Source organism: Molothrus aeneus, chromosome Z, assembly GCF_037042795.1.
Source record: "Molothrus aeneus isolate 106 chromosome Z, BPBGC_Maene_1.0, whole genome shotgun sequence".
In the NCBI taxonomy this organism is placed as follows: domain Eukaryota; kingdom Metazoa; phylum Chordata; class Aves; order Passeriformes; family Icteridae; genus Molothrus; species Molothrus aeneus.
Genome location: NC_089680.1, coordinates 21,519,656 through 21,538,286, shown reverse-complemented (window position 1 = coordinate 21,538,286; position 18,631 = coordinate 21,519,656). Strand labels below are relative to the sequence as shown.

Sequence of the window (18,631 nt, the reverse complement as noted above, 5' to 3'; positions counted from 1 at the left end):
GATATACTCTGTGTGTGCATTTTGGTGTATTTCACCTTGATTAATTGTTGCACCTAAGGATACTTATTAAATACCAAGATAAAAACCCTTTTATGCCTTAATCTGGTTCATAATTCTAGGACCAGGGAAAGGGCAGCAGCTGTGACTTGCAGACTAAGAAATTTGAATTTGCTGTTCAGCTGAGGGTTTGCTACAGTATCAATGGTTTATAAGGTTATGAAATATTAATGCAGCTTTGTACTGCAGAAAATAAAAAGTGTAAAATGGGATATTTAGAATTAAGTTAACCTTATAAACAAATTCAGAGTTACATATTGCAGGGACTGCAATCTGCCCCACTTCTACACTGTTTGAAACTTCTTAATTTTTTTTCATGTGTGAAACCAACACACATGACTGATTGCTATACTAACTGCTGGCAAATTATGTAGTAACCTTTTATGTATTTTTGGCTTCTTTCCCACTGCCACCCCCTCCTCCCCAAGCTGCTACAAATGAAACCACATACACTATGGATTGCAAAGCAGCATTTATGTTGCCTAACCACAGAAGTCTGTGGTTTAAAATGTCTGTAGCCTCAGGAGCTCATTAAACTGACAATTTCAAATTGACTGTTTTCAGTGCTAGTACTTTCTTTTGCCTTGCTTTAGAATTCAAGTCTGCAGTCCATCATTCTGTCCCCTGCCAAATTTTCATCTGTGTGGCTTTGCAGTGCTTGGTACACAGTGTTGCTAAAACAAAAACTAGCAGCCAGTGGCAACTAACAGAGAGGCATTTGCAGCCACTGAGCACTATCAATGCTGAATGGAGTTAGGTGTATATTTTGTTGGTAAAGAATACTCACATTGTGTTATTGCTTCTCTTCTTTACAGTGAATTTTGCAGGGGCTAAGTACACCTGCTGGGTTATATTTTGTCAGGTCTATCAAATTATTCACATTAGAAAAGACATTTTGTTTTGACAGAGAGGAAGATGCCATGTTTATCTGAGTTAACTTGTGTGGTTCACAGTACCTTCTCATTGTATGTATCATTGTACTGTAACTGGCTCTTAAGTGTTTCCTTTGATGCCCTAAGAGTTTAAGCTTCATGGAACATCATATTTACATGCATGTTTGTGTGTTTATGCATACATAGAAAATATGTTTACATACATCAATACATACATGTGTATTTTCATGTGTTTTTAGGATTGGTTTTCAGCATTCTGTTTAGATGATGGTGGGAAAGCACTGCCTGTGTTCAGTAATGAACAAGGATAAATAATCAATCTACTGAAAATCCTGTGGAACAATTAATTATTGTAATCTTAAAGACCCTGTCAGAAGGATTTCTGTGTAGCATGTTTTCAGAATGTTTTTATTACTGAGCATCCATGCCTGTAGGAGATGGGAAATGGGATGGAAATCCTTGCAATACGACATGCCTTTATGTTGCCTCTGTTCAGGAGATGAGTGCAAAGCCTAAAGCATCTCTTCTCTCCCCATTTCCTGCTTGGGAAATAGGACCAGGGGAGTACTGAAGTTTCAGAACGGGAAAGATGGTTTTCTTACCAAGTATTTTATGGTTCATTTTTTTTTCTCCTTGCTGCAGTTACCCAATTGAAGCTGGGAAATGAATTGCAAACTCCCATTTCACTAGCTTTTTCTAGCAGTGAAGAATTTAAAAGGCTTTTCTCTCTCTCCCTCCCCTACACCCATCCAAAAATCTCCTTCCTCCTCTCTGTTTTAGGTTGACTATATTGGGATTTAGAAGACTGTGGCACATCTTCCTGTTAGTTGCTCTGCAGCAGAGTTTTGCCAAACCTCAATGTCTTATTGTATTGTCAGATTTCAGTATTTTGAGAGCCAGTTGTCACAACAGCCAGTCATTTTAAAGATTACAGGCACATCTTGTAATTGCTCCACTTTTGAAAGAGAGAGAGAAATACAAGCATATTCTATCACTTTTGATCTGGGTCAATACTTTCCAGCACAGAAGAGAGAATATAGTACTTTGCCTTTATCTAAACTATAAAAGTAAGCATTTAATGGTGGGGAGAACCACTGTGATACTCTCTAGATGTTCCCTGACATGCCATACTACCTTATAGAAAAGAGTCTGTCTGCAGGTGGTGACAAGTTTGGTAAAGGTTTTACGGTTAAAAGTGCTGTTTGCCTTGTATTCCCATTCTTGTAATATATGGTAGAAGCAACCCGTCAAAAGCTTTAATTGATGGGTGAATATTCTCTTTGCTGTTTTGCTCATTATGTGAACAGAAAATAAAGACACATAAATGCACAACTTGCCCAGAACAATGTGGGAATATGTTAAGAGGTGTCCTCAAGTAGAACTCAGGTCTCAAGCATCAATTTTGTTCCTTCTCTTATGTACTAATCAATTAATGTAGCTGGATACTTGATGGTAACTCACTTATTTTTGTCAACAGGAATGTGCACGGTTTAGTAAAAACTATTTGCAAGTTAATACAAATTCAAGCTGTTCAGCTGGGAAAAGATGGAGATGGGGATGAGTCTGTTTGGAGTCTGTATGGAATCAGGTTTGTTTTACATTCTTTATTTAGAAACAATAATAACTTTCTGTCTGATTTCCAGGGAAAAAAAAAAAGAAAATTATGTTAATACTGGATTTTGATCTTACTCTTTTTTGTGTATTTTGCTTTGTTCACACTGCACAGGTAATGAAGTGCTGGCACAGGTTGCCCACAGAGGTTGTGGAATCTGTCCTTAGAGATAACAGAACCTGATTGTATGTGATAATGGGTAGCCTTTACTAACTGACTGCTTGAGCATGTGGGTTGGACTGGATGATCTGAGTAGCTCCCTTTCAACCTAAGTGATGATCTGATTTTGTGGTTTTTGGTTGGTTTTTTTTTGGTTGAAAGTTTTAAGGAGTTTTAATATAACTGTAAGATTGCCACCATAAGCTCAAAAGGAACAGTGGCAGTGGGGCAATGGGCAGAGGAGGAGGGGGGAGAAAACAAGTACTAGTACTTGTTCAAATACTGGATAACTTCTAATATTTCTTTTAATAAGTATTTTATTTTAAAGCTATGAATCACTTCCTTCTCACTTGTTTTTTCTGCTTTGTTCTTATTACAAAAGTCAAGTTCCCAAATATCTTTGCTGTTAAGGTGATTGACATGTAAAAATAAAATACTTAAAGATGTAGAGATACTTACCTAAAACTTCTTGTCATGCAATATCAGACTTTTGAAGAGGACATCCTAGTGACTTCATCTATCTCTTGAGAAACCATGAGTCAGTACTGACATTAAAAGCCTCTGTTGTACCTTTTCTGGAGAACAGAAAAGCTTGGTAGATGTTATGAATGCTTTTCAAGTTACTTTTTATGCAATTAAGAGTTATCATTGTAGGAGGCTGTAGCTATAATGGCTTAAGGATATAAAATTCATTATTTGAGAGACAGGAATCATGTCTTCTCTTGAGCAAAATGAAATAGTGAAGAAAGTGAAACAAGCTTTTTGGTGTGCTGGATGTGTTTGCATTCCTGAAATCCTTCATGTGGCTATATCATTTCTCTTTACAAAATCCTTACTAGTATAGAGCAGTTTTAAATGAAAGGTAGGTAGAGAAGACAGAATTCTTTTGGAACCTTTTTTAAAAGCTTCTGGTAGAAGAAGCTAAGTTAAAGGAACTTAATTCTGGCTTTGTATGAAAAAGAGGGTGGTAGGATGTGAGTAAAATAAGGAAATAGTCTCTGCCCAATAGAGCAAAGAAAAGTTATTACATTTTTTCACACTCACTGAAGGAGAAGTTACTGGTAACATACAGTGAAGGTGAAATTTGGTAATTCAGAATGATATAAAGTAAAGTAATAGAGAACTAAAAATAAGAAGCAGACTTTTTATTTAGCTGATAGGGTTTTTGTTTTCCCTTTTGGTTACAGTTAACTTTAATAAAGAGAAATGATTGTTTGACATAGGGTCAGAACCCTGAGATTTTGAAACCTGACTTCTGGTTTTTAGTGTATAGAACAACCTATCTTTTCATTGTAATGTAACAATTTTTGTAGTTGTGCTCCATGAAATGCCATTAAAACCTGATTTTTTTGTAAGGAATTGAAGAATGTATACAGTAGCTTACCAACAGTAATCTCCCATTACAATGTTCATATATTATGCTGTCAACTGTGCAAAAGTATTCCATATGGAAATCATCAATGAAAAATCAAAATGCAACAGTACATTCTCAAGTGGTTTGTTATTGTCACCAGTATTACAGGGTAATAAATAAAGGTGGTTTAGGCCAGTGTTGATTCTGGACAATAGAATTAATTTTTTAATACAGCTTCTTGGGATGACACAATATCATGATCAGTTCCTGAAAAGAAATGGAAGAAAATTAATGTATTGTGGATTTGTGCATTTTATTATATAGTGTTTCCCTGGGATGAAGTTAACTTTTTCCAGAGCAGCCATCTGCAACCAGAATAGTGTTGATAACATACCAGTTTTGGCCTCTGCTGAGCAGTGCTATCCCTCCAGCCCATTGCCATCCCTCAAAGGGCCAGTAAGTCCCTTTGGAGGGGGCATAGCCAGGATAGCTTACCCAATCTAACTAAAGGGATATTTCATATTGTATGACACTGTGCTCAGGAGTAAAAGCTAAGAGGAAGGAGCTGGGAGTGGATTTATTGTTAAGGTGTTTGTCTTCCAAACCAATTGCTGTGCATACTGAAGCCCTACTGCACAGAAAGTGGCTACATATTGCCTGCTGATGGGAAGTAAAGACTATTTTTTAATTTTCCTTGCTTTCTTTTCTGGCCTTTGCTTTTCTTTAGTAAACTACCTTTTTTTTTAACCTAGCAAGGGCTCCTGTTAGCAATCTCAGTGCAGGTGATTTATGATATGTATGTACAAAAAATTGAATATTATTTTTTTCTGAAGGCTATTAGCCTTTTTTTTATGAACTAGTATTTTATGATATTATTAATGATTCATCATGCATGATTTTACTCTTTTAAAGTTATAGAGAACTGCTACTTTTCTGAATTCAAGATTCAGAGCAGGTAGCAAAATGCTTTAAAAATATATATTTGATGGAGTGAAGTGCTGTTTCTGAGAGGACCAGCTTTCTGAAAGGGCCAGGGTCACATCTGCATACACAGAAAGGTGTGTTGACTGGACACATTATTTCCTCATACAGAAAAAAGAAGTCTGTCACTGAATTTGTCCTTTCAATCAGATTGGAGCTCACTTCTGTTCAGAGATGTAACAAAAAAGTTCAGATGACCTAAAAGTTAAAAATAATGTATGTTTTATTGTTACCCCTCACAATGATTTATCTTTATTTGCCTGGACATTTCCATATTATGAGTGGGTAACCACTATGTTTGCTTGTGTGTTTTGTTTTATCCTCAACCCACTAGCAGTAATTTAGGGTAGTGGTGCTGTAACGTCATTTAAAGATGCACATTTTACAGTGCTGTTCTAGTAATTCTTAGGATAGTGTTGACAATAAATTGCATCTACACACCTCAGTTTTCTTTCTGCTAATAGCATTATCAAGTGGAACATTCTTGATTTGCACTTTTTAGTGCTTCATTATTAATCACTGTTTATTGTGGAGCTTAGCTGACTTACTTCATCATCCAGTTCAATGCAGTTCTATTAGTTTTAGAACATACAAGATCTGTAATAAAAGATTTGCTTTTTTTCCGAAATAGTAAGCCATTTTAATTTGAAACTTGATGTTTCAGATGCTGACTTTAGGAAGGTTCCCCTGGCTTTGGTGTCATTGCAGTATTTAAATGATGAATGGAGACATATTCTCTTGATGAAGAAAGGTGGTTAATTTTTAAAATATGACAAAGTTATTGAAATAAGAAGCTGCTATAACCCTGTATGTCTTTACAAGGCCTGTGTGCTTTCAAGGTCCTGGCATTGCATGTGAACAGTATTTCTAGCTTACTGCCTGATAAGGATCTGGACTATGATGTCACTGGATTCAGGTGCTAGACAAGCAACAACTTTTTTGCCTCTTGTATGCTGTTGTTTTTGGAAAACTGCAATGAAGCAGTAACCTTAGCTTTCTAGTCTTTGTGCACAGATTGTAAAAGACTCTTAACTTCATTAAAATATTTACAGGATCTAGGAAGGTGGATGTATGAAGAACATTAAGTAAATTGACACATTTTTGAGAAATGAATGTGAGAAGTGACAGGCTTCTAGTTCCAAATATGAGGGCCAGACCTGTAATATGCATCGTTTGTGTTCTTAGTAGATGGCATCTGTTTTCTGAACATATTTCAAGTAGTCCATAGCATCAGCCTGTTTTCTGAAAGAACTTTTGTCTTCAGATTATTTATTTCCCTGAAAAGAAACACTTATCTTCAGAAGAAAAATTATTTGATGAGCAGAGGGGGAGCCAGTATTAAAAAAAAACCCTGTGTTTTTTGCTGTGTTGTAACCACATAGCAAAGAAAACGAGAGTCATAGGTATGTAAATACTCTTCAACCAGCTTTCATAGTTTGGTGGGCCTTTAATTCAGCTGATGGCTATGTAATTCTTTGATTATCATCACAACTAGTCAGTTGCCCACAACTCAAAAAATGTTAACATTGAGAATGCTAAAAAAACATAATGTGGAGCACCTCTTTTAGTTTAAGAATATTAATTTAAGAATATTAAGAATATGTCTGCTAGATGTTTTTTCATTAACAGTGTTTTGCTAGACATAGCATAACTCCAAAAATTCCTGATTATAGTAGATAAGTATTACCTCTTTAGTTTAGCTAAGGGAAGCCTTAATGTACCATCACATTGTGCATTTCAAATTTGCCAGATAATGGGAAAAATTAGATTTTTATTCTTTTATGGTGTTCTTTCAGATCTCACTCACTTCATTTGTAACTGAGCTGATTCAGTGCTGCTAAAGATGAAGCCCATGTTGTATTGCAGTGGTATTGGATATGAGTGTGCCTCAGTGAATGTTGTCTTCTCTAATAAAAAGACTGTTGAAAATTCTGGCTTTTTGATCCTCAGAAGTTTTTAAAGCAATGGTAGTAAGTGAAATAGCATTGTAAATTGTTCCTAAAAGGCATATCTGACTGTCACTCATGTAGTGTCTGAAACTGAAGCAGTGTCTCTTGAGAGACCACTTCAAGGGATAACTCTGAAATCATCCACTGCTCTGTAGGCAAAACTTCTTTAAGGTCTTGCTGGTGTGTGTAGCACAGATTTGTTGGACCTGTGAGCTGGAAAGATGGTTAACTAAACTGAAAGTGGTGGTTTGCAGCAGATTTATGCTGCCTTTCTCTGTTTGCCTTTCAGCTTACAGCATAGAATGGTATGAGTTGGAAGGATCCCTAAAGATCACCTAGTTGCAGCACCCCAGTCCCAGACAGAGACACCTTCCACTAGACCATGTTGCTTAAAGGCTCATCCAGCCTGTCCTTGATGTGTAGGGATGGGGCATCTAGAACTCTGAGCAGTAAGTTACTCTAGTTAAATGACTTTGGTTTTGTTTCTGACAGAGCAGGTTATGTACTTCAGGCTTCCCACCTTCCCAGGTATTCCTCCACTTGGAGGAAATTTTAATCTCCTTTCTGAAGTTTTGAGAAAATATTTTCTTTTGATAGTGTAGCGATCTTAGCAAAGCTCTTAAAGGGAGTTGGTAAAAGGAAGAGGTTGAATTGACTATTTCAACAGCCATGCTTATAAGTTAGTTGTTTTGCATACTTCCTTCTGTGTTATAGATATAAATGTGATTTCTTTGTTTTTCAGGAGCACTCCTCATCCATTAATCACTGTCCTAGAAAACAGACCTGATTGCTGGCCAGTTCTACTACAGCAAATAACTGCATTTTTCCATCAGTGTCCGGAAAGGTAAATGAATGAAAAAATTTCAAAAGCCTAGCAAATGTAGACAGCTGAATCATATCACTGTAACTGTTTTGTTGAAGGCAAACAAGCTGTAAGAATTCTGTCTTTTGTGAAAGATACTTGTAAAATGTAATTATACATTTACAATGTATATATTTATAATTTAATGTATACAATGTGTACCTATTTATAATTTATAACTCACAATTTAAGATAGTATAAATAATAATTATTAATTAATTATTATTTATTAATAATTTATTAAAATTAATATCATAGCTTTTTATCAACTATGTTGATAAATTTTATATGGGTATGGAATAATTGGTGCAAAACTGATAGCATATTTGGATTTTTTTAAAAATCGGCAATTTGGCTTATCAACTTTGTAAAAATTTTGACTGCTTAGTCATAAAAAGTGAATACAAATGTAACTCATCTATACAAAATGATGGGATGATGAAGGAAAAGTAAAGACGATTAAATCACCAGAAAAGATGAGGTCTTGAAAAACAATGTATCCTTCTGATTAAAAAATATAGAAAAAAAATCAGTGGGACAACCTTATTATCAAGCATCATTAAAATGACCAAATACTTCACAGCCAACAATCTCAGCCTTTTCTTCATGCTTACCACTAAGGAATTTGTCCAATAAAACTTCCATGTAAGGCAATGAATCTGTGGCATTCTCAAAGAGAACTGTTTTATAGGATTTTACACCTATATATATGCTTTTCAGATAAAAATATCCCTTATTTCCGGTTTTCTGAAAGACTAATAACAGAGTAATAGAGCAGAGAAATTGGCTTCTCTGTTCTCTTGCTTTTTGTCAAGAAACAAGTTAATTAATCTCTTAAATTTCTGGTGGGCTTAGACTACATGATCAATAGTAAGACTTTCAAGCAAAAGTATGTTTTGCTCAATTTAATTGATCACAGTCTTTTTCAAATGTTGTTCATTCTTTCAGCTGCTAAATCTGGGACTCACATAGAGTCCCCTCAGATCTATAAATGGAGTGAACTGTAGATTTTTTTGCTGAGTGGCTTCTTTTGAATTAAAATAGGAGTTTTTCTTAGTGAAAAGGAAAATATAGATGTTCTTTTTGGTGCTCTTTGTTCAAGATTTCTGTAGGTAAAGTGCTAGACTGAGAATGTGGAATCACAGAATAATTTAGGTTTGGAAATGCCCTTCAGAACATGGAGTCCAGCCATTAACCTAATGCTATCAAGTCCCCCACTAAACAGTGTCCCTAAGTGTGATGTAAACAAGCCATGGTAATGTGACCTATTACTGAATTCTTTCTAGAGTTTTCCATCAAAACTGAGTCTCGATGCAAAACTGTAGAAGCTTGTTTAAAACAGAGTTTTGATTTCCTGTTGATGTACTGGATAGTAGGAAGGTTCTGCAGAGGGATTTGGACAGACTGGATTTTTTGGGCTGAGGCCACTGGTGTGAGGTTCGACCCCAAATGCCGGGTCCTGTACTGTGGTCACAACAATTCCATGGAGGGAAGAGCTGAGGGAAGAGTGGCTGGAAAACTGCACAAAGGAAAAGGACCTGAGGGTGCTAGTTGGCAGCATCTGAACATGAGCCAGCATGTGGCTAAGAAGGCCAATGGCATCCTGGCTTGTGTCAGAAAGTGTGGCCAGCAAGTGCAGGACTAGGAAATGTACTTGGCACTGGTGAGGCTGCGCCTCAAACACTTTGTCCAGTTCTGGGCCTCTCATGACAAGAAGAACATGGAGGTGCTGGAGCAAGTCCAGAGTAGGGCAGTGGAGCTGGTGAAGGGTCTGGAGCACAGATCTGATGAGGAGCAGCTGGGGGTGTTTAGCACAGAGGAAAGGAGACTGAGGGGTGATGTTATTGTTCTCTGCCTGAAAGGAGGAGCCAGATGGGGGTCATCCTGTTCTCCCAAGTAACAAGTGACAGGATGAGAGTAAATAGGCTCAAGTTGCATCAAGGGAGGTTTAGATTGGCTATTAGGAAAAATTTCATCATGGGCTTGTCATGTAGCAGTCTGCTCAGGGAAGTGGTAGAGTCACCATCACTGGAAGTATTCAAAAAGACCTGTAAATGTGGCACTTGACATGGTTTAGCAGTGGGCATGACACTGCTGATTGGACTTGAGTCTAAACAATTCTATGATTCTATATTTGTTACTGTATTGACCATCATCTTCATTTGATTGTTTTAGTTATGTCAAGGACAGCTTGTATTCCTAACAGGGTCAAGCCAAAATATTTGTTCTGTGATAATATTTTAGTGGGAAGCCATGTTGATCAAAACAGTTCCTGTTTCACTTAATTGTATTAAGACCATTCTGCAAAACTGATAAGTAAAGGATGACTCCTTTTTACTGAAATTATGTTTTATGTGTTTTAAAAAGATAGTACTCAGAATAGCACATTAGTCTGTTATGACATTCAGCAAGAAAAATCACTTTCTTGAATTGATGAGGAAAAAAAGAATAAAATTAGGAGTGTTGTAACCTGCAGGTCCATATTGAGTCTTTTAAAAAATTGCACTTTGAGGTATGGTTACAGTATTGGGTGTCATGATAGTACTTAGTTATGGTAAGTCCAAGTTTTTTTGTGAGATTTAGTAATGTCCTTCTCAACACCATTCTGTTAAATGGGTCTTGTGAATTTTTGCAGGTAATGTCACATTCCTTAGGTTTCCTTGTAGTTTCAGTAGAAAGCATTCTTGACAAACTTATTTCTTGAACTGCAGGGCAGAGGGTTCATGTGTTGGCATAATGGCTTCATTTCTGAGATTCCTCTATTGTGAACCATCCCAGTTACGGGAATATGCTGAACTGCGAATAGGTTTACTTAAGATCTTACTGCAACCTCATGGGCCAAAGCACAAAGAAGCACCCTCCATGCTGGAATGTGAGATTCTTCGACTTCTGTGTGATTTGATTCCACACTTGCAGGTACAGCTGTTGCCTGACCCTACCTTTTACAAACAGATATTATCAAAAATAGCAATAGTATTATTATTATTATTGTTGTTGTCTTTCAAGTGTGCAAATATAGCATTCTTTTCCATTTTCTGTAGATGCAATTTGTTGATAATATATAAATCTAACAAACTCTCTCATTCTGGTAGAAGACTTTATTTGTTCAAATCTGATACACCTGCTAAGATAGGAATTGAAACATGTTTACTGTAATGACTTCTGTTTAGTTGCCTCAGTAAACATACAGTAAACTTAGAAAGGCAGTCATGAGAAAATTTTCTTAAATGGCAAGATATTTGTCAAAACGATACAGTTTTCACTTAAAGTGGATAATATTAAAATTAAATAAACTATATGAGAAGCATGATCTAAATACTTCTAGATATTCCTTTCTCACTCTTTATAACAGAGTGATTAGTGGGTCTGAACACAAAATTTAGTTGTTCTGAAATGTGCTGAAGGTTTTGAATGTTTTTTTAAGTTGCACAGTGATACATGGTAGGAGCTAGGGATTTAATCTTACTATCCCCTTTGGTTACAGGCCTATGATGTTGGTTAAACTTAGAAGCTCTGCTTTTCCTCATGCTTTACTGTAATACCAGTTAAGTTTTTTGCACCTATCTTTTCCTTCTTTTGATATTAGGACAAAGCTTCAGATAGATGTAGTCAGCCAAACATGAGGTGCTTTGTCGTTATTGCTATGGAGAGAGGGTTCATTAATATGATAATGTAAAGCTAAGTAGGTTTCTTATAAGGATATTTAGTAGCATCTTTCTGCTATGGCATTTTCCTAGAAAAGTCTTCTTTGTACTCACAGCTACTTTCCACAATCTTTTGGAAGACATATAGCTTCCATTATACATGTTTGTCTTGGTTCAGGTCAGTTCCTTATGATGATGGGCACATGCTGACCTTTTCTAGTCACAGAGAGATTTCTGATTTTGTTTCAATTTTACTCAAGCTTCAGTATAACATTGTGTTTTAAATGTATGACCAAGCTTCAGGCTTGAAAACATTTAGCCATAAAAATGGCACTGAATAAAACTTACAAAATTAGTTATGAATCTTTCTTTCCTTCATACATGTTGGCATTTATTTTTTTAAAAGAAGAAATCAGTTCTTTTTTTAAAATAGAAATCATATTTTCAAACTTATATTAATACTTAACATTTTTGTCTTGCCTGAGATACAACTTCCACAATGGAAGGTACTTCCTTCAAGAAGCCTGTTTGATAGACTGTTTTGTAATCTGTCAATTCCTTCCTCTTCTTTCTCTGAACCTTTACTTTCATTTTAGCATGGCTTAATTTAATTCTCTGTGTAATATAAATGCTGGAATGTTTCCCTGTCATTTTGTCTGACAGTGTCAACCAAGCTGTCAGAAGTACAGCTCTTCACTTGTAGACTTTTCTGCTGATCAATTCAGTGAGATTTCTGCTTAGAGCAGATTATTTATAGAAAAAAAGGGAATAAAAATCAGGGTGTGATGCTTAATGCTGGCTCCAGAGTTTGGATTGGAACAGTGCATTTTTCTGGAAGTAGAGTTTTCAAGAACAGAAAACACTGTCATCCAATACATGGGGACTTTCTGGAGACAATCTGCTTCTTGAAACCTCTTTAGCAAGCATTTAGATATGGAGATACTGCTTTTGGGTATCACACTTCAGCTTTTAGTTTTTGTGGTAGTTAGATTGCATGGTGTTCTAGAATCAAGTAACACCACTGCCTTTCTCTTTTGAGAAAAATGGTAAAATCCTGGTTATTTTGTAAAGGAAGTATTGTAGAGCCAGATGTTTCCGTTATAAGAATGTTTACTTGCTTAATGAAATCCCCACTCACTTTTTTGTGCTGTTGTGGAAGCCCGAATAGCTGAGTTAATTGCTGTTGCTTTTGAGTAAAAAGGGATTTTTCTCATCAGCTACCAAGAAATATTTTAATTCTTTCACATGTTTCTCATTTTACTTCAAAATATCAAACAGCAGTTCATAAGTTGGTTTTTTCAGGGAAGTTGAATAAGGGATTCCTGGCATTAGTTTGTACAGGTGTTGCTTCAAAGATTTGGTACTATGCAATAGAAACATAGCAGAACTAATAGAACTAATTCTAAGTTCTGCGTAGACAGGGAAGGGCACCTAAATCATCATGTGTTTTGCCTTTGTTTTGTTTTAACCACTTTCTGCAGCTTAAAGACTTACTGCAAGTTACAGAAGCCTTGTTTTTCCTGCAAGAGCTGTTCCTCAGCCTACTACGCTACCCTTTGTTTTGGGAAGTTCAATTATCACAACTTAGTCTGCAGCTGTTATGCTTCTGTGAAGTGTGTTTAAATGTGACAGGAGAATGCTCATCTTTGATCTCCCTAATAGAGGACAACTTAGAGCTCCTAAAAGAGGTAAGAGTATATGGTAAAAATGTAAAATAGTTTTGTTAAATTTAAAGATTGTCATGTTTAAGGCAGTAGAGACATTTATCCATGACATTCAGCTGACGGTGACCAGTGTTGATTTCCAAAGTTTCTAATTTTTTTCCCCTTTTTCAGAAGGTAAAAACTGGTTCTGTATATATCAATTCTGTATATATTGATCTTTTAGTACAAAAATTTTTTTAAAGTGAGTTAGAACAGTTTGGACAAAGTAGCTAAATGTTCTAATTACTTAGTTAAAATGCTATTTCTGCACAGCTATATTCTTCATTGCTCTGTCACTGCATGTGCACTTACTATGATTCATGAAGATAATCTTGCAAAGTTTTGGTGGTTTCCTGTTTGTTCTGTGTACTATCACTGAGAAACAGAAGAGACTTGGAACTTTTTTCTTTTTTCCTCATAGGTATTTCCAGTGGACCAGTATATAGTTGGGCTAGCACTTCTACTTCTGCAAACTCCAGAAAGTCAGCAAAAGTCTGTCTTGAGTCTAGGTAAAGCTCATATTGTGAAAGAGGAATCCACAGACACAAAAACTGTGTCTTTGCTTCTTCATATTTATGAAATAAGCACAGCATTCCCCTGGAATTGGATTGGGTGGTAAAATGGGCTTTCTTTATAAGCAGAATTTTTCCCGAATTTAAAAAGTAATGGCAGTAAAAATAATTTTTCCTACTACACTGACTTATTCCATTGGTGTTAGTGTATTTTAAGCTCCCTCCTGTCTTGGAGCTTATTGCGTTCATTTTTGAGCCAACGGGATATTCTTAGCTGATGCTCATGCATCCTGAGTGGTTTCTTAATACAGGTATTGAGAGCAGGCGTGACGATCATGGCAATGTTTAGCCAGGCTTTTGACTTAGCAGTTTTGATTAGTGTAGTTATTCCAGTAAAAACAGTTCTGTGCTACATTTAATTTTTGTATTTTTTGCTGCCATCAGGTACTTTGCTATAAACAACAGAAATGTTTGTGTCTCTAAATGAAAAATGGCAAAAAACTTTTACTCTTTATATACACATACACTAAATCTGGGGACCATTACTTTGCTCAAATGGAGTGTTTCCTAGAAATGCCTATGTCATGCCTAAAGGTACCAATGTTCTTTCCTTTTTTTCCTCCTTGACCTTTGTTTTTCCTCATTTTCTCTTAAATAGCCTACAAGCTCCTTACATGTTCAGAAACCCAGGACATCTCAATCACAGCCCTTACTTTGGTGATGCCTGTGCTACAGATCTTATCTTCTACAACAGTTGGAGATTGCCTATCAGGGGATTTTTCTGGAACTACCAGGCAGCAGCTGGCTGTAAATCTTTTGGGAATATTAAAGGAGAAAGGTGTGAAGGATAAACAGGAATTGGTAAATTGATAAAGTTTCTTTCCTTTTTGGGGGGCAGGTAGGGGAGGCGTTAAAATTTTTTTCTGCACAAAGCCTAGCTGCTTGGGAAAGACTCTGCATGTGTGAATTTCTTTGCGTGATACATTCTATGGGAATGCTTGAAAATATGTATAGTCCATAAAACCAGAGCAGTGGCGAAATGAAAGTTTGTTTCTTTGCTGGATATTGATTTTATTTAGCAAATGAGATTTTTTTACTTTAAGAGACCGTATAGATTTAAGAATTCACCTGTATTACTAAGCAAGTAACAGGATTTAGCAGAAACCAAGGTTACTTATATATACTCTGTTTCTTTCAGACTTGTTTATTCTCTGCATCTCTTTTTCCTTACTGCTGTGCTGTGACTATTATGTACTATTCTTTCTACCTTGGCTGAAGAGAGTTACATAGCACCTAAGTGTCAATTAACAAATTTTGTCTCATTAACCTGAATCTTTTTCTATGTTCTCTTGGGGTTTTTTGGGTTTTAGTTATTTACTTATGTCCCACTTCTCTGCCATCTGTTTGTTTATCTGCACTGTTCCAAGAACAGGGGACAGCAAATCTCTTTGATCAAGATGGTGTCTAGCAGTGAGGTAGCTAAGCTCCCTTACTGCTTTACACCCCTGTTTTGTGTAGAGAGGGTGTGATATGACAAGTTGGAGCCAGATATAATGCCAGTTCTGAGTCCCACTACTTCTTGAATCCTCCACATACTTCATCTTCTATTTCTTCAAATCTGAAAAGGCCCATTTGTGCTCCTAATAGAAAAAACACTTTTTTAAAGTTCACAAAACCTTACACTTCATAGTCTACTCTTAAAGAATAGACAGTGGGATGACAGTGGTTACAGTTCATTTCCTTCTAATGGGACTTTCTGGGTGCCAGCCTGTACAGATGCCAGTGGAGGTTTGTATCGGTAAAATATCTTTGTTGCATGTCAGTCCTCTATGCTCTGCGTCACTCACACACGTTTTGTTTTCTGTTGTGTTTTAGAAACTATTTTAGTGATTTGTCATAAGACTGCTGTGTTATTGTACAAGATTACAGTGCATTGTGTTATACTGGCTTCCTGTAAGAGGACTTGGTTGTACTAATTCTGGTATTTTCTTTGCTTCAGAAAAGCATGTGAAAATTTTTCTGTTAAAGGCTGAAATAATTTTTGATCACTAACTTTTTCTGTTAGCCATGTTACAAGGGAAAACAGTTGTCTTTGCTGAAAATTCCCTAACAGTTTCTTCACCTGTGTCTCACTAATTCTTGCCAAGTTCATAAGAAGTAGCTTGGCAGATCTTTGGTAATTAATGGTTCTCAATGCAAATGGGGAGAGAATAATTTTGCCTGATTATTGTTTGAAATAATTATGCCAATAACCTTTGGTTCTCAACTAAAAGATTAAAAAACGTAGACTCTCTTTAATGGTCCCATAATAACAGTCAATTTGTGTTGTAGGATCAGATCAGTGCTAAGAGAATAAAATCTTGATTGAATTATCCTTAGACTTGCTTCATATTGAAAATAGACAAGAAAAAAGGTACTAAAAAGAAAGCAAATGCTATGTCCCCAGTGAAGAAGCTTTGAGCAATTGTATATAAGAGCAAACAAACATGGTTAAGTTATGGTATATTTTAATAGAATCACAGAACAGCCCAGGCTGCAAGATCATCTAGTCTAGCCTTTCATAGGAAATGGAGCCTAGATGAGGTTATCTTGTATCCTATCCAATTACATGTTGAAAACATCCAGTGATGGGGACTATACCATGTCCCTGGGGAGGTTGTTTGAGTGAATGATTGTTTTCACTATCAAAAATGTCTTACTTGTAATGTTCTCCCTCACCTTCTCCCAGGCATCTTGTATCCATTGCCCTTTGTATTCTCCAAGTGGCTCTTTGTGAAGGGAGAGCTTCTGTCCTCTTAGTAACTGCCCTTCAAGTACTGGAAAATAATCACATCCCTCCTTGAGCCTTCACTTCTGCAGGGTGAAAAGACCTGACTCATGGCATTCCTTTGACTCATCTTCAGTCCATCCACATCTGTTTTGGAACTGTGGGGGGGCCAGAACTGGGCACACTACTCCATGTGCAGTCTGACAAGCGCTGGTGAAGTGGGATGGTCACATCCCTCTCTGTTAGCAGTGCCCCCATGGATGCATCTCAGGATCCACTTTGCCTCAGTAGCTGCAGCAGTCACTGCTGACCTGGTGTCTGTGTGTTGTCCGCTGGGACCCCCGGGCTCCTCTTGGCAAGGCTGTCCCATAGCTCATGGGACCTGGCCTGGCCAGGCTCTTTGGTTTTGTGCTCCCAGGTGCAGGACTCTGCACTTCCTTGGTTGAACTTTACACAGTTCTTGTGGCCCAATCTTCCAGCCTGTTCATATCTCTGTAAGGTGACTCTCCCTGCTGGTGAGTCCCCCTCAGCACCCAGTTTAGTGACACAGCAAACGTGGTGAGGGTGCTTTTGCTCCCACCATCCAGATCATTCATGGAGATGTTACAACTTGGAGCCTGGTACTGATCCTTAGGGGCCCCACTTGGGACAGGCTGCCAGCCTCAGAAAAGCGCATTGATCGGGAGAGGAGGTATTGAGAACCAGCATTATCAGTAACTTTTTTCCTGCCCTGTCTAGTAATTGGCCCATTCTCCTTAACTGCTTTTTTATCTGATCAGGCATTTCTTCTTTTTGATATCTCTGATTTATTCCAGTTCCAGCTGAATCCTGACCTTCATGTATGCCACCATGAAAATCCTAGCAAGGATCTTGTCCCCAGTGGGTATTTGGCCACCTTTCCATTGGGGTTGTGCTTCTTTTTTTGCTTTTAACAGCACTCAGAATTTAAATGTCCTTTTAATGGCTTTTTTTTTCCTTCTGCATTGATGGTAGTGAGGAATATTTCTACCTTTTATGACATGATTTTGAAAGTTAGGATGGGGCTAGGCCTTCATGTATGCTTTGCCATTGAGGGATTTTATTTATGTATATATGTGTGTGTATGTATATACACACAGAACCCCCTACATATATATATTTGTATTGATAGACTGAAATTTTGTGCTTAACTCACTTGACTAGAGTGCAGCAATAAAATAAAATTGTGATCATAACCTCCCAATAAAGGGAGAAGGGAGTGAGTACAATTACATAGCAAAACCTTTTGGGAATGTAATGTGGAGTGGCAAATATCAATATAATATTTCAGGCTCTACCAGTTTTAGCAGTTTTTCTCAGGCACTTAAAAAAATATAAAAAAAAAAAAAAAAGAGAACATCACTAGCATGAACACAAAAAAATCCCACAAACAAACAACACCCTCTCAAAGAGAACTCCAAGCAGCAGAAAACCTTTCATAGGGTTCTGCTTTTGATTTCAGGACCTATTATCTTCTACAAGCAGGCAACTAAACAGTGCATCTTATGGATCCCGGAACTCTCACTAGACCTCCATATGTCCTTGGATAAAGTTTAAATACCTTTTTAAATAAATGGAAGTATCACAGCTGTACCCAGAAGACATTTTTGTCTCCAAGTGATCTTTCCAGCCAGAGGAGATAGCACTTAAGATTGCTGATTTTTCACATACAATAGTTGTAATGTGTAAGTAATGGAATAAGCTAATTTTAATGTAATTTTTAAAAAGTAATCTAAAATACAAGGGCATTCTCCCTTCCATTTATCTACATTCTACTTTCCTATTAGCCAAAATAAATTTACATTGAATCAAACAGTGCAATTAAAATGAAACTCTGCAGTTTTAATTAGAACAGCTTTTACCACTCAGAGTCTTTTTTTTCCCCCCTGGTTATTTAAAGCTGAGTGGATACATGCCTTTTGTATGCTGAATTCTGCTTTCAATGTTCATTTGGGGAATCTCTTCTCCAATACTTTCTTCACCTCATCTTTATGTAAATGTTCTTCACCTGATTACTGCCTGCTAACTACTTTCTTGATAATGTAAAGATATTTTTCTAAGGAAGCAAATAATTAGTGGGAAAGAGATGTCATGTCTTGTATTAGGCTTTCCTGTTTAAT

The 18,631-nt window shown here is 36.7% G+C and overlaps 1 protein-coding gene across 1 annotated transcript in view; it reads left to right on the top strand.

The window, feature by feature from the left end:
• FOCAD (focadhesin) overlaps nucleotides 1–18,631 on the top strand; it is a 92,143-nt gene that overhangs the window by 11,511 nt on the left and 62,001 nt on the right. The window contains exons 6-11 of the mRNA XM_066568792.1: nucleotides 2,428–2,538; nucleotides 7,748–7,849; nucleotides 10,579–10,783; nucleotides 12,993–13,199; nucleotides 13,636–13,723; nucleotides 14,385–14,587. Coding sequence (XP_066424889.1) covers nucleotides 2,428–2,538; nucleotides 7,748–7,849; nucleotides 10,579–10,783; nucleotides 12,993–13,199; nucleotides 13,636–13,723; nucleotides 14,385–14,587 — 916 coding nt within the window. The remainder of the gene's footprint in view (nucleotides 1–2,427; nucleotides 2,539–7,747; nucleotides 7,850–10,578; nucleotides 10,784–12,992; nucleotides 13,200–13,635; nucleotides 13,724–14,384; nucleotides 14,588–18,631) is intronic.